Genomic DNA, 16,406 nt, shown 5'->3' on the forward strand with positions numbered 1-16,406 from the left:
AAGGAAAAGGCAGTAGAGACTACTTGAAGTGAGGGAGACTGGGACAAAATTTTCCTAATTGGAGAGCTGGTGAGATCAATTTGTTTAGCTTTCCACATGAACCATAGTAAGAGAAATCCTGCAGTCTACACTATAAAGAGGGTACAGAAAGATTGTTATAGTAAGAAAAAAAAAATATCAGTAATGGACAGAAATCATAGTGAACATTTTTAATATTGAGGCTTAAATACTCACACACAAAGAAGGGGATGCATTCTCTATTTCTTTTCTCTTGGAGTCCTTTGTTTTAAAGGAAAAAAAGACTTTCTGAAGAGAAGTCATTGTGGCAAATGTAGAGCTGAATAGATCAAGTGTAATGGATAGAGTATCAGACTGATGGCCTCTTCAAATTTAATTTTTTTAAATTGTTAATGTAATTAAGATTTAGCATAGTTCCAAAATTACTCTGAAAAGACTGTCTCAAACATAAATCCTGATTAGTTATTTCACATTGAAGTTTCTGAGGATAAAATAGTTGGTTTTTTTTTTAAAAAAGGCCACTTTTTAACGATGACTGAGAGAAGTTAAGTTGTAGGTTCACTTGGAGATAGGAGGGAATGTTTCAAAAATAGTGACAGCAGAAGTAAACTTACATGTGAAAGGAAATAGTAAGCACAGAGTTCTGAGAGGGGCAAAGGAACAGGTAAAAAACTGAAGTAGAATTGTGATTTATGTGATAATCTGTTTCCATTCTGATGTGTTAACATGAAGAATTTGTATCTGGCGCTTCCTTCAGTCCCATAGGAGGTTCACTCCCATTGAAGGGTGCCCTGTGTATCAACATCTGTTGCAGAGTAGCTCATAAATTCTTTAAACGCTGTTTCTATCAGGACTCTTTTTCATCAACATCGTATTTTTGTGTGTGTGTGTTCTTGTTTTGTTAAGCAGGTTCTTACCATGTTCTTACCATCTGTGTTCTATGAAGCATTTTGCCTTAGAAGAAAAAAGATATTTAAATGTGACTTTTAAAATGTGTTTGTATTCCTGTTATCTTCAGAATTTCTCAGATTTCCTGTTTCGGTGGTATCTAGAAAAAGGAAAGCGAGGGAAGCTGTTATCTCAGCCTATTGCTCAGCACGGACAGCTGGCCAGTTTCTTGCAAGCTCATGAGCATCTGAGCTGGTTACATGAAATCAACAGTCAGGATTTGCAAAAGGTAGGATTTCTTAAATACAACCAAGCTGAAATAGCACATATTAAAAAGGTCAAGTATATATTCAGGTAGGCAAATTATCTAGTTACGATTCTTCATCATCAAAAGACCAGTTATCTAAATGAGTTAGGGGACAGGTGACACGGATTATTAATGGAGTACCAGAATCTTCCCTCCAGGCAGCATCTGCACCATGTAATGGAAGTTAGGGCTGCTTTTCCCTGGTTGGTGACTGATACGTTTTATCAAGGAAGTTTTGTTTGGCTGTGTGATCACTACTTTGATGGAATTGGGGGCTTACAGTGAATATCAGTAGCATTATCAGATTACCCAGCAAAGGAAAAACTGAAGCTTGTCTTTCAAGACTTTGAAGCAAAGAAATTTGGAGGTATCACAAAAGTAAAAAAAAGGTGTTGATTACTTTAATCTCTTAAATGCATAGTTTAAAAGTTCTGTGGGTTTTTTTTTAAGTAGCAAATGTGCATGTGGATAGATTTATGTGACATTGTTTTTAAACTTGATCCATTGTTGCCTTGTAGGCTGCCCAGTTATTCTCTCCCCGCTTCCTGCTGGTCAGTCTTTCCTTCCTTCTGCTAGACTTGTGAATGTATTTCACATTAGAAATAAACTGTTTCTAAACAAAAATGGCTTCTTTCAATCCATGTGCACATTATTTAACTGTGTGCAGAGCATGGCAATGTTTATCCTACTGCAAATTATAGGCTGATAATAGTATATGCCCTTAAAAAAACCCCAAACAAACCAACCCACCCAAAACCAAACCAAAAACAAAATCCCAAACAAAATAAAACAAAAAACCTCACCCTGAGAATATTGTAATATTCCATTGCTGTCAGCTGAGATTTTCCCTGTTATAGCAAAGCACTATTGATACAAGAATTATTTACTTTAAAAAAATAAAAAGAGGGAAAAAATGTGAATATCTAGTGAAAAACAAGAACTTGAAAAACGGAGGATGTTAGTTAATCCTTACAGCTAACTAAACATGGCCTTGGGAGAAGGAATAGACACCATAAATATGTCAGGCTGGGGCATAAAATAAGCTCAAGGAGAACCAAACGGTTAATGAGACTAAACAGAAAATCACAATCCACTCTCGATTAAAGAAAGCTCCATACTAACAAAGCTGTCTTCCCACTGGATATGCATGTGAAAAAAAAAGGATGCTGCACCTTTAAATGGAGACGAGGCTGTAGGAACCGGTGAGAATGAAGAGTGACTAAACTTAATTGTAAACAATTCTTCAAAGTGTATAAAGTGTTTTACCACGTGTTAAGATGTACGCTAGCTTTGTGGATAACTACCTAGCACCCACCTCTGTGCAGACATGCAGTAAACAAGTATCTGAACTCGGCTCTTGCACACCAAGCGAAGAACACAGGTTTGGGATAACGCTATGAAGAGGGGGCAAGGATTCTAAAATGGACAAGTAGTTCGGTTTATTTCTGAGTAAGTGCTCAGAAACGTGCTGTTCCATTGTTTGATAGACAAAATCTTGCCTATATATTTGGTTACTTTAGCAGTTTATAATTTTGTTTTTTCAAATTCCTGAATGAACAAGTAAATCAATCTACATGCAAAATTGTTCTGTCAAATCATATTTGTCTGGCTTTTCTGCCACAGCCTTGAATAAGATCCTAGAGGTATAATATGTGAAGTCGCAATTTGTCCTTTAATCATAAGATAGTTTTTCCCTGGTTAGTACTGAAAAGATTTTTTGATATAATTGCAGTAGAGACCTGTGTCCCTTTCTGAAGTGTGTAGTGCAGAGTTTTAATGTGCAAAGTTGTATGACTTCTTAAAATAAGGATTATAGTATTACAAATGATAAACAGCTATGAGACTTCAGAGCAAATCCTTATCTGCTAACCTTCTGGTGCTAACTTATAAAACTGATTTCTAATGTCTTCATTAATTTCAGGCTCACAGAACATTGCAGACTTTAGCAAATATGGAGACACGGTATTTTGCAAAGAAGAAAACACTTCTTGGCTTGAGCAAATTAGCTGCACTGGCGTCTGACTTCTCAGAAGACATACTTCAAGAAAAAATAGAAGGTTAGAAATAAAACCAGAGCAAAGTGAAGAGTAGACTAATGAAGTTATTGGATTAGAATCACGTTAATTTTGCAGATTGATAATCGAGGGCTCTAACTCAGTGTGGTAAGGATGAATGGACTAGTGATCATGCTCATTGCAGGAAGGATAAGTAAGACAGAATGAGGCAGTAACCTCAGTATTCGGTTTCACCTCCGAGTTAGGCCTATGAGCATGGGAAATGTGTACCTTTTCACTTGTTCTAATAACACACAAAATACTGGTGTAAATAACAAGCTGCGCAGTATCTTGAGAAGTCATTAGTTCTGAAGTGGCTGAAACTTGTGAACCATTCACAGTGAATGTGTTTTCATGACGCTCCATTTTGTATTTCCAGATGCAAGGTAAAAATTATTTAATTTCTTAAAGCCTGTTCATTGAATGGCTCTCAATTTGGAATTCTTCTCAAATCCTGAGACTCTTAGGCTATACAAGGCGATCCAGTGACTATGTTGTATTGTAATAACATACCTGGAAATACATACATTTGTGATCAAGCAGTGCTTTCTCAGCACCTTACTCTTTCTGTATCTGGAAAGGTTACAGTGACGGTGTTTCATTATACTCGTAACTGAAAGGATGCTAACAGGAAAACCAGGAATACCTGTTCTGCTTCATTATCAAATGCAAAGATTCCACTGCTCTGCCATTCCTTTCACTTTGGAAAATACCCTGTTCCCGATGCTGTTTGTGCAGCACACGGTGCTGTGAGTTATCGTTAAGCTGATACTGGCCGCCGGGGGAAGCGTGGAAACACTACTCGAGGTTACTACTCAAGCTTGCTTCTGTTTATCTGCATCTTTATCCATGTATATGACGTACAGTTCTTAAAAAAAGAATCCTGAAGGCCCGGGGATAATTATGATAACTAAGTAGCCTTTACAAATTCGTTTTAGCTTTACATTATCTGCCTTTTAAATCATAGAACTTTTAATGAAATCTTAAATTTTAAATTTGTTTTTCTTACTGCTCTGGAAAAAAACCAACAAACCTATGTTGATGTGAAGACTCTCATCTTTAAATAGGAAAACCGTAGAAAACTGAGGAAACCAAAGCTGTATTTCAGTAGACTAATGGACTCTTAAAATTTGGTCTGGACTTTACTCTGCTACACATTTTTATATGACACAGCTTTTAAAATTTACACTCTTCGTGTATCAGTTTCCTATTGATAAAGAAAATAATTATTTTTGCCACATTTTGCTTATTCATTTAAACTGATAAAATGCTCCTTAAAATTATTTTCCTTTTTCTACCATGCGATGGAACTGGGCAGGAAGGGCAGGGTTCACAGTACGGCTGAAACTATTCCATTTTGATTGTTTCAGCCTAATAAGTTTCTGACCCTGAAGCAGATCATATTGGAAAATAAAACAATCAAAAAATGAATAATTCATGATGTGGAGCACATCCATGGCACAGGTCTTCAGCCAAAAGGTAGCTCCTAAAAATTGCAAACAGCTTACTGTCCTGCATAGTGCAAAAGCTTCCCTCCAATCCTATGTATTCATTTTGTGGTTTTGAGGAAATAAAGAAGAGTTACCAGTCTGCATTATGCTGGGAACCTGAGTGGAAAGTAAGAACTAGGTCACCAGGATGACAACATTGAAGTGGACGTATTTCTGTGCTTCAGGAACATAGAGATGAGTGTCCAAATAAATGCTTCGTAACAAATACTTGTAGACCTCAGTAATATTGTGACTTGCCAGTTATTACTGTGCCATATAATTTATTATTACATTTTAGTAACGTGACATATTCATTTCCTTAAATACAGAAATAGCAGAACAGGAACGCTTTCTGTTGCATCAGGAGACCCTTCCTGAACAGTTACTGGCAGAGAAACAGTTGAACCTCAATGATATGCCAGTGTTGTCTGTATCTCAGCTCATTGATGTAAGTATTTCCTGTTTACTTGGTTACACAGGTAAAGTTCCAGTATGTTTTCTGTCTCTGTGTGATCAAATAAAGGAGAAGATCCCAGCAGTCTTTATCCCTTATATGGCTTGCTAAGCACCCAAAGATCGGATACATGATTTGGTTTATCTTTGCTTAGTTTACACCAGCACCAAACTTCAGAATGCTGGTTTTAGTTCAAATTTTTTCTTGTTGAATGTGTGCTTTAGAGTGCTGCTAGAAGAAAAAACAAATCAAATCAGTTTCAGAAGTTGATTTACTGGTCTAAGCCAGTTTTTGGATATGAGACAATTTTTACCTTCTGTTACATTCTCAGTGGGGCAGAACTTAAAAGGCAGAAGGAACAAAGAAATCCACCTTAGTGGAGAAAGATGCTGCAATGTATAGAAGGAAGGGGCTTCTGCAGGAAAAGGTTTTTGTTCACCTGTTGCAAAGAGGCACCCAAAGTCTTTCTACTTTCTCTTTTTCTTTTTCTTTTTCAAAACCAAACAAAACCCCAACCCATAGAGAAACAAAACCATGAACTGCTCCAGTACTGGGATTGCTAATAACACTGACTCCTTTTCCCACACCCTTTTCTGGTGGTAGCCAGGAACCAGTAACCTTATGGTTTCTGCCTGTTGTCAGCATATTTTTACCATCCAGTGACACACACAAAAAATACACCATTAGTAACAACAATACCTTGTAAAACAAATGGGGCCCTTTCTGGGTGTCGGTTTTGGAACTCCTTACTTTTCTGTAATCCTGTGGAAAACCAAAAGCTGATAGCATGCTTGTTTACATTCTTCTCATTTTCTTAGAACGATGCTAATAGCAGATTCTGAAGTTATTACCTGTATCTTTTAAGTGACTCTATGTGTGGGATAGAGAAGAGTAAGAAGTGTCACTCATGACTTGGCAAGTGCTGGTATCATGACAGTTTTCCTTCTGAATTCTCTCTATCGTCAAACCAATGTTCGTATTTGCTGCTCATGATGTGAGAATGAAATTTGAAAAGCGCCAATAAAAGGAGCATTAATGTTGATTTTCCTTTGAAGTACTAATTTAGAATTTTGTTGCAGAGGGGGGATGAAAGAGCGATAGCAAACTTGTTGGTTTTAAAAGGTAAAAGGCAGTACGTGTGCTTAACTACTGCTTTGAGCTTAATTACCGAAATAATTCCGAGAGCTTATTTGTGGAACTGAGCTCTAGCTACAATAGTCCAGGAATGTTACAGCCTTAAATGGCATTTAAATTTGAAACCTAGCAGCCTTATATCCAGTATCATTTGTCCACGGACCATTGTCATGTAGGTGGAATGCTGCTTTAAAACCTTAAGTATATTCATTACTATAAAAATACTTGCAGTTGAATCAAGACATATTTTCGTGAGAAGGTCATGTAAGTGGAAAATACATGGTGGTCTTCCCACAATGAGTTGTCCTTGATATCAGTTACATTAGTTTGTAGGCTAAAAATAATTCTCTACGTTATTCTCTCATATCATAGATGTACATATGTGATGAGAACAGAAGGGCCAATGAGTATGACTTCAAGAAAGCACTTGATCTTCTGGAATATATTGATGAGGTAGGAAAAGTTTTTTAAGGATTTCTAACCCAGAGTCTTATTTTTTTTATCTATTATTATTTAAGCTAGGATGGTGCATGTGGGTTAACATATTAGCTTAGTGTATGGTAATTAAAAAAAAACCTGATGTGTTTTCTTCAGTTTGTTTTTAATTCACTGGAGACTTCATGCCAAATATGGTTTAGATCATTTTAAAAAAATGACACTCCTCATCTTCACTTCCCATTTATAGTCTATATTCTTTTTTAGAGCCTTGCCTTCCTTACAGGCTTTCTCCAAACAGGACAAAGATCATCTGTTTTCAGTAGTTTAGTTCTTACATCTTCCCTATTGGCAGTTTCTCTGATTGTTATGAGATAATGTGGGATAGGTGCCAGCTTTTTAACATGTAAAGAGCATTGAACCACAGATTTGCTATCTGCTTTCTCACTGCATCTTGCATGATCAGATATCTTGTCAGAGTAATTTTCCAGGAACCACAAACAGATCAACTTTTGAGGAGCATCAAACTGAATTAACAACAGTCTTTCCTAAAAACCTGAAGTTGTATTATTTTTAGCAAAAGTATTCCTTACCAATTGAAAATGAGAGCTCTTTTCTGATTATCCTAGTTCCTGTAGTCTGGGTAGGGCTCCAAGTTAAAATCTTTTCTGTAGTAGTGCTTTGTAAACACCATTGTGCCATTTTGTTGGTCTTCAATAACTTTGGTTTGATAATTATAAATATATTTAAATCGTTCTTAAAATCTATTTTAAATTGGTTTTAATTGAATTTCTTGTATCAATTTTTCTTTTGAATAACTTTACTGTTGTTAACTAGTATTTTTTTGCTTTATATATGAATATGTTTACTTGTCCTGTGTTTAGTACTGTATTACATTTTGTGTACTGAGGGGAGAGTGTTACTACTAAGAGTAGCATGTTACTCTGAGTTATTTCTCCGTAGCTTAAAAAGAAAATTCAGTGCCTTTTTTTCTAACTCTCCCCCTTCATTTTTACAACATAGTCCAAATTACAATATTTTGCAGTAAAATAAATGAGCAAACTCATTTGGTTCTCTCAAGTTAGTTTTCCTCTTAAATTTTGTCAAGACGATTCATGAACACTGAGACAACTTTATTATTCCTTTACATCTAAATAAAATAAATACCACACTAAACCCATGAGATTTCAAAATTATTTTTTTCTCAAATATTTGAGTCTCTAACAACTTACGTAGAACATTCAGCACAAATTAGAGATGGTGGTCAAGACCAGAGTTTAAAAACTAGCTGTTCCCTAGTTTTCCCTGATTTTTCTCTTGCAGAAGCAGTGTAAAGTCAAGACACATCATCTTGCTTTCAGGCTTCTAAATTCAAGTATTCATGGTTTCTGTTATCTCATATGAGGGGAATTTAAAGTAGGTGTGATGTTTCAGGATATTGAGAGGTGGAAAAAAATATATGGTCTTTTTTCTGACATTATATTTTAAAAGGGGCTCTGACACCAATTACCTCAGCATTTCTGTGCAGCGAAGAGATTGCCCTTTCCAAGGCAAATGTGTTTCTTTGAAGAGATTTACTAATATATTCATAAAACATACAGCCTGATGTGGACCCTAATGCATGCTAGTTAGCTTGGCCACGCTGAAAAAAGAGCCTTGACTTTAGTCACCATTTAGTGTGTTAAAATAAAACTTGCTTAGAATACAGTGTTTTATAAATTCGTATTTGTTCAATTTCCTTTAAAACACCCTTTTTCAAATTGATGTAGTTGGTCTTCAGCAGTCATGTGGTGATGTAGAAAGTCTGAGCCATGTTTTCAAATGGAAATTAATAGTCTTTGGTGTTTCAGCAGGTGTTATTTTTTTAATTTTAAAAAATAAATTAAAATTTTAACCTACCTCTCTTTTCTCCTTATGTGAATTGAAGGAAGAGGAAGTGGATGTAAATGATCTTAAACTTAAAATTCTCTGTAAGGCTCTCCAAAGAGATGGGTAAGTCCAATATGAATATAAATTACTGAGAGTATTTGTGACATAGCTTTTCCAGTATTACATTTTAGTATACTATTCTCTAGCTCACTGAAAAGGTTGAATTTCGTAGTATAAGCTTAGTAAAGTATAAAGTATCTGTCCAGAATATGCCTTTTTATTTGTAAAGTGAAACTCCAGCAAAAAAAAAACGGTATTACTTTGTTGGCTTAGCTCACTGGCCACCTACCGTGCATTCTCAGCACCTGAGACAGAAATGTACCCATGCGGCTCTCATTCTTGAACTCTTTGCTAAGGTAAAAAAAATGACTGATGCCAAAACTTTTTTTTTCTTTCCTTTGAAGCGTTTCAAATAGAAGCTTTTTAAGAGCAATGCATGCAGAGGTCACTCCAGCCAACTTTTATTTCACTTATTTTTGGCCACTGAACCACATTGACAAGTTCATGACCTTTTTGAGTTAAAGCTGCATTCTTGACTGCAAGAGATCAAATCCTTAAATACTGCTTAAGAGAGCCACTTTTACAGAATCACAACACCAAATACAATCTGAATCCAGTTGATCCGAAGAATCTTCTCATTAAACAGTGCTACTTTTCTCTCCCAGGTCACATAACTCAAATGGCATATACTCCTTTTCCTTTCTAATTTTCAGAAGTTATCCAGCTTTTCTAGCTCCCATGTATGTTCCAAGAGGACCTAAGGAAGAAAAGAGGAAAGAATACATTCCAAATGCACTGTGCCATGTGTTTGATTTAAAAAGGAAGTAGGCAGCGTTTGGATTCACACTTATGCGTAGGATAGATTCCAAAGGGCAGCGGTCTGCAGAAAATAAATTCCTAGTTGCATGACTATAATAAGTTATTGTCACATATGATGCAAATAATATGCAGAAACAGGTTCACACTATTCCAAGTGTTTTCTTCCCTGCCTATTATTTTCAAGACAGAAGAATCCACAATTCCTACATAGGACTAGTCCAGTGATTGGTTTATGACCTGCCTACCCTGGGCCAAGAACAGAGTTCTGGACATAATACTTAAACCATTCAATTCATATGTAATGCTGACAAGATTTTGCCCACTCTGCTAGCTAACCAGATGCCATTTGAGATCACTTTACTGAATAGTGCGTTTAGAAAACCTGATGTCCCTGTTGAGTTTCCAGTCCAGCAAGGCTCACAAAGAGGTTGATTCCTATTTCAAAAAGAGGTAGTGTTAACTTTCATCTGTGTGCAAAAATATGCATTTGATGTGTTACAGTACCTACTTTTAAGGAAGGTGACTGTTTTCTGGCTCAACAGCTACAGATGGTGGTAAGGTTTTCGGGTAGAACGGAGAGCCTTGCTGAGTGTGCTCCTGATTATCTGATAGGGTTCTCACTGTCTTCCTCTGTGCTCAAGAGGAGGAAATCCCTCTACCCCCTTCCTTCACATTCTTCCCAGTAGAATTAAAGATGAAATCCTAGACGTTTGGGCGTTGTGTGACATCCAGGGCTTCAGTGAAGTACAGAGGATTTGTCAGTACTATCTTCTGGGAGCCTGGTCCAGATCTGTTGCATTGGCCCGAGGAGGTGCACGTTAGTTTAGGGAGTGGTAGGAGAACTGGGTTTTGTCTGGCCATTTAACATATGGAACAGGAAATTTTAACAACTGAAAGGTTAGAACCACAGCAAAACAAATTAGGTTGGTGTTGACTTAAAACTGCTACATATAAAGCCCTGCAAAGATGATAAATTGTCATTTAAAATAATCTTTAAGAAAAACCTGTTTGGATTTTTTTTATCACAGATGAGACTTGCATTCACGAGTCTTCACCTTCAGGTTGTCTCATTTGTGATGAAACGTGTATTTGTTTTGTACCTGTGTGTGCTGTTACAGGCCAGCAACTTAAATTCTACAGTTTCTTCCTCCTTCTTCTGTTTCTTGGTGTTTGCTTTTTTGTTTTGTTTCATTTTTTTCATATGTTAGAAAATCACTGCTCTTGCTTCATTCTACCAAAAAATAAATCTATAGTTTCATCATCTCAATTGTAAAATATAATTACTGAGAATAGGTAGGTCTTGTCTTGATAAATAATATTTTTTATCAAAGACATAATTTTTCTTTTACAGTTTAGAAGAGAGGAAGCATTTCTGTTGTCCTTCTAACTAGACTACATTACAGTAGTGTAATTTATTATAGTTTTACTCAGCATAAATAATAATTAACAGAAGATAGAAAAAAATCCGTTTGCTTTGAGCTATAGCCGATCAGATAACACTTCTGTGTGAACATGTATTAGCCACTTTTGATAACTTATGAAATTATTCTGCGTATTGTTTCTTTTTAATTTTCATTTCATCTGTGCAGTTCTTTCCACAAATTATCCTTTCGTTTGCAGATGGTCCGGTTCAGAGGGTAAAGATGATCCAATTGAAGCATCTAAAGACAGTATATTTGTGAAAATACTACAAAAACTATTGAAAGAAGGTAAAGTGAACTTAAATATTATTGAACTTCTTGAAATGTTTAGTTGTTTCAAAACTTGCTTAAGATGAACACTAACATGTAAGAAGTAGTGTTCATAAATTCTCAGAATAATAAAAACTTCCATATGCATTCCACTAGGTAATTATAATCATATGGAGCTAATTCTATCTCTGTAAAACGTAGGGGGGGTGAGATGAGCAGATTTCTTGGTTATAATCTTAGTACCCTCAGATTACTTGCTCAGTAGGGCAGCCATCAGATTTTTAGCAGTTTCTTACTGCAAAGTGTGTCTTGTGGAGTTAAATACTTATGTCTTCTGTAAGATTCAGGATTAATAACTAATTGACTGTCACTCAGAGGAGCTTAATCTATTTTTGCTTAAACTGTTTTTTGCTTTTGTCTTCCCCCTCCAAAAGCAAAAATACAATCACACACACACAGGGTTAAAACTGACTATGGGAAGTTATGGCCATCGAAGTTACAGCTGGAGGGGGGAGGGAGAGGAGGGAAACAATTTAGAGTCAAAGTCCATTTTAAATATTACTGCATCTGCACGTTTTCCAGAACACAGAAGGCTCCATGGCAAAAATACAGAAGTTATGTTCTTCAGAACAGTTCTGGTTTTCTGTGTTCAGTCCTGTCAATTTCTTTCCTTTTGTAAGACTCTCACACCGGAGACTGAAATGTTGTGACTGATCATAGAAGTATTTATCAGATGACTGATCTTACTTTTAACATTTCACCAAGAAAAAAGAAAAAGTAAATACTTGAATTTTAGGCTTAAGGATTTTAGGTTTAATCATGAATTCATTAAGAAGCCCTGTTTGGGTAGGAATATTTTTTTTAACTCAGTTTTACAGGCTACTTAAGCGTTATTGCATGTCTTGATGTATATAGTAATATTAGATCTTCTCAATTCAAAAGAGTAATTTAACACTGAGGCAGGTACAGATGTTTACTTAAAAATGATCTTAACTGCTAATGCAAAGTACTTTTATCAGTGCTGTAATAAAAGGTTTTGTGTTGCAGGAGTTCAGTTAAGTGAATATTTACCAGAGGTGAAGGACTTGCTGCAAGCAGATGAACTTGGCAACTTGAGAACTAGTGCTTACTTCGAATTTGTGTTAAAGGCAAACTATGAACTCTACGTTCAGGGACAAGTATGATTCTCTCTATTTTTTTAAATATTTTTTCTAAAGACCTGTTAAATTAATGGATACTTTTTTATGTTCTGTTCGGTTTTTTGCTAAAACTTCGTAATAAAATCAGTATGAGTAATATACTTGGTTTTAAATGTATAGACATTGGCGCTTTAGTCAGGAGAGGCAGAGTTGTGTTTTCGGGCAAAAGAAGAATAAAGTTTTCATTTTCTGTGCCTTTCATAAACTTGTGGTTTCATTTTATATCTTCATCAGTATGAGTCCTGCCTGAGGCTCAAAGATACACAGACACACAGAGTGAAATGTGGGACCCACTGCAGAAGGTGGGGAAACTTTTGTTCTCACTTAATTGGGGATGTGACTTCAATTCAGAAACATACTGAAAACATTAATGCTGGGAGACTATGTAGCTTGCCCAAGAAACAAATAATTATTCTGTAAGATATCCCTACTCTCTCTTTGTACAACACTTTTTGCTGTAGAAACTAGGTAATTTCAATTTTTGCATTAAAGATTACTGGCACAAACTGGCTTGTCAGTCGTCACTTAGCATTTCTGTGACAGAAAGGAATAAAGCACAGTTCTCAGAGTCTTCTGGTCCAGTAAATGTACCATTCTTTCAGTTTATGTCTGTAAGATTAAACTTTTTAAAAACATGTTAATATTTTATCTAACTTTCATTTAAGCTATATCCTGATTTCTAGAATACATGTAAAAATGAGATTAACAGCTCACCATGCCGTCATTCACAGCAACTGCTTGAACCTAGGCTCAGAAGAAACCTAGAAAGCAGTTATAAAAGTGTGGGAGGTCCAGCATGATCTTCCTTATGCGTTGACTTGTTCTCTACTGGTTGATGCTAAATTTTCTTCTTTTTTTTTTTTTTTTTAACCCCACTGCCCCAGTTAGTTGCCTCTGACACAGGAATAAAAAAAATCCATTTAACTTTTCAATTTTAATTATTCTGACTGGCAGCAGATTTTCATCTTTAAATAAAAGTTACTTCAATCTGATGTGTTGCACCTTTCTTTCGCAAGTAGCTCGGCAGCCAGAGTGAATGCAGAGCAACTTGCATGCCCTTATGTTTTACTTGTCTGGCTCCATGCCTGCTGCTACAACTTGATCCAACAGCTGAGAAGGTCAGAAGTTAAATTGGTTGAAGAGAATCCAGTTTCTAGTTTTAAAAGCACAACTCCCCTGCCGTGGCTTCCCCTCCTCTCTGTACTAATACAGTAAGCTGGGCTGAGAGTCTGAACATGTTTGGAAGAATAGATTTATCTAGAGAGGTTCTAACTAATATGGAAAAGAAATGCACTAGCAGTCATCTTCTAAGATTGTTCGAAGAAGCGAACTTTGCTCTTCTGCAGCCTTGCATGGCTGAGAGACAAAAGAGCGGGTATGACTCCCAGCTGCAGCTTCAAAGGAGTGGGTCATTTAATGCCTTAGAAGAATTCCCCATGCTTGCTTAAATGTCACTTTAAAGGTGATTTCACATCATTGATAAACTCGGTGTTTTAGGAGCAAGGGAATAATCAAACAAATGATTGCCACCCCCTGATGAAATGTGTTCTACCTGAACTTCTACTGGACTGTTAAATCTTGCTTGAAATCTCTTTTAATTGACTGTCATCCACCATAAAACACTGCAGGGATATCTCATACCTTCCTAGACTGTCTACTGTACTCTGTCAGGAGCAGCAGGGTGAGCCCCAGAAAGCTTGCTCCAGAAGCAGGCGTTCCTGTTCATCTTTCGCTATCCATCTGTTCCAAGGTGCCTGGCTTCTCCACTGGGATGGGTTTAGTCCAGTTGGTGCAAAAGCATTCTCCAGGGTCTCGGGAAACTTATTAGCCATGTAGGCTTCACAACTAATGTTTATTCTGCTGCTGGGTTGAGAGGTGTTTGGCATTTGTGCAACAGCTTTCCATTTGACTATTGCCAAAACAGAATAACTTCCACGTCTAAACTGAAGTTTGATGGTCTTGTATAAGGAACATTGAGCTGGTTCGCTATTCTGTTGGAAAGCTTGAAGAGGCTGGGATCTGGGGCTCTTTCTCTTCTCTGCCCTCCATTTCATTATGTAATAAGCTGTTCTGGTGCAGAACTCCTGTCTCAGATTACTGTATGGGGAGGATGCCTTCGTTTACCACTGCACATCAAAGGTCATGCCAGAGCTCTAGGTTGTTTCCAAGCATAATAAATACAAACTTGGGACAGAGAGATTCCTGTTTTGGTTAAAATGGCTTAAGGAGTATGGGTAACTCCTTTTGAGTAAGGAAGTATATGTTGCTTCTTAAATAGTTTTCTCAGAAACGGAAAATACACGGTACAGAATGTCCACGCTTCTATCTTCTGTTGTCACCAGAGCAGCGGGAAAGCTTGTCTGTTGTCATTTGTGATCAATTTCAGAAGCTACACATTGTGGATAGTGATCTTCTTTGTGCCCAGCTCTGTTCTGGAAACTAACTTCAAACATTTTCTGACTTGGCACCAAAGCCAAATTTACTTAGAGTCCAGTTAAGTATCTGATCTACCCATGGAAAATGATCTTTTATGCAGAACTGTAAGAATGTTAACATTGCCATTGGGCATTTTGTTGTAAACTAGATTGGGGTGGAGAGAAAATTAAGGGAAACAGAAGGGATGAAGTGGGGTTTATGCTTGCATCGGGTTTCATTGTAGGATTAAGAATGTTTATCTTTCAGTGACGTTGGGCTTTCCGTTACTTGATTTCTGATTCAACACAACTGACTGTATTTTGGAAACTGTGATGGAGCATTACAGTTCTGTAAATAGATTCAATGGCCGTGATGCCTTTAAGTGCTTTCAGACTTCCGATTTTTGTACTACCAGTTGTTGATGACAGAACTGAAGAATAACATGACAAGTTGCAGAGCAGTATGAGAGAATAGCATGTTTTATCCCTGGCGTACTTCAATAACTTGACAAGAACTGAAAATCTATAGAATGAAATAGAGCGCTGCCAGAGGTAAAGAGAAATGCTGCCAAGCTGGAAGATGCAGAAATTAAATAAAGGAGGAGAAAAGTCTGCTTCTCTGTTGGCCCGTCTGCTCTGCCTTGCAGCGGAGGAAATCAGCTGCAGAAATGCCTTCACTTGCGGGAGACTCCTTGCAGCTTGAGTACTTCTGGCTTACCGTTTCTTCTTCCTCCTCTCCCGACTCCCTAAGTTTTAAAAGGATTTACCCTTGGGCCAGTTGTGCCCTCACAGGTCTTGAAGGTTGATTTGCGTCGGCTCATTGGCAGGGCTGCTCGTGTGACTGCCTCTTCTTTTTATCGGTAACCAGAATGTCTATGTAACGTCTTCCAAGCGTCCCAGGTGGACCCTCTGCTTCGGTATCCATAGCTGAAGGAGATGAGCTGTTCCTCCTCCTTGCATAGCACCCTCAGCTCGTCAGAGATGCCTTGCCCATGAGCCCACACTCTGGTCGGAGAGGGTGAGCCACAGCGATGGCCGGTGGGCTCCTGCCTCGCAGCCGCCACTCGGTGACGGCACCAGCATTCACGGCCGCGTCAGGCAGAGCTCTGGGATCAGCTGGTCACCAGGATTAACGCTTCGCCAGGCTTCTCTGCAGGCGTTTGTCTGACAGATGCTACCCCACGCATTTATTTTCCATTTGTAAACCACCGCAAAGGAAGAATGGCGCGGCTTAGCTCGGCGCGTAACGCCGTGGCTTTTGCACGTAACGTGGCGCGATGTGCAGACCCGGCTCTGCCTCGTCGCTTCGCCGGCCCCCGCAGCTCCCCGTCCCCACCTCACCGGCGGGGAAGGCCCCTCCGCGGCCCCCGAAGGCCCGGCCTGCCCCGGCCTCCCCCGGCCCCCGCAGCCGCGGGCAGGGCCGCGGCCCGCTCCGCCCTCACGCCCCGGCGGGCCCGGGCCCGCTCCCCCGCCCTGCCCCGGCGGCGCCGCCGCGCCGGCCCCCACCTGCTCTGCCCTTAGCGGGCCCGGCGGTGCCGCGGGATTATTTCGGCCGCGGCGGGGGGGCCCGGCAG

General features: G+C 38.3%; 1 protein-coding gene across 2 annotated transcripts in view; it reads left to right on the forward strand.

Moving 5' to 3' along the window:
* The window catches only part of NUP133 (nucleoporin 133), a 39,623-nt gene extending 27,000 nt beyond the window's left edge, over nt 1-12,623 (forward strand). For both annotated transcript variants that reach the window (XM_080388862.1, XM_080388863.1), the window contains 7 exons: nt 1,037-1,195; nt 3,135-3,270; nt 5,087-5,205; nt 6,718-6,798; nt 8,708-8,772; nt 11,149-11,237; nt 12,267-12,623. In XM_080388862.1, the coding sequence (XP_080244988.1) occupies nt 1,037-1,195; nt 3,135-3,270; nt 5,087-5,205; nt 6,718-6,798; nt 8,708-8,772; nt 11,149-11,237; nt 12,267-12,403 (786 nt within the window). In that variant the 3' untranslated portion in view covers nt 12,404-12,623. The remainder of the gene's footprint in view (nt 1-1,036; nt 1,196-3,134; nt 3,271-5,086; nt 5,206-6,717; nt 6,799-8,707; nt 8,773-11,148; nt 11,238-12,266) is intronic.
* The last annotated feature ends 3,783 nt before the right edge of the window (nt 12,624-16,406 follow it).

This window comes from Falco punctatus (genome assembly GCF_963210335.1).
Source record: "Falco punctatus genome assembly, chromosome: 5".
In the NCBI taxonomy this organism is placed as follows: domain Eukaryota; kingdom Metazoa; phylum Chordata; class Aves; order Falconiformes; family Falconidae; genus Falco; species Falco punctatus.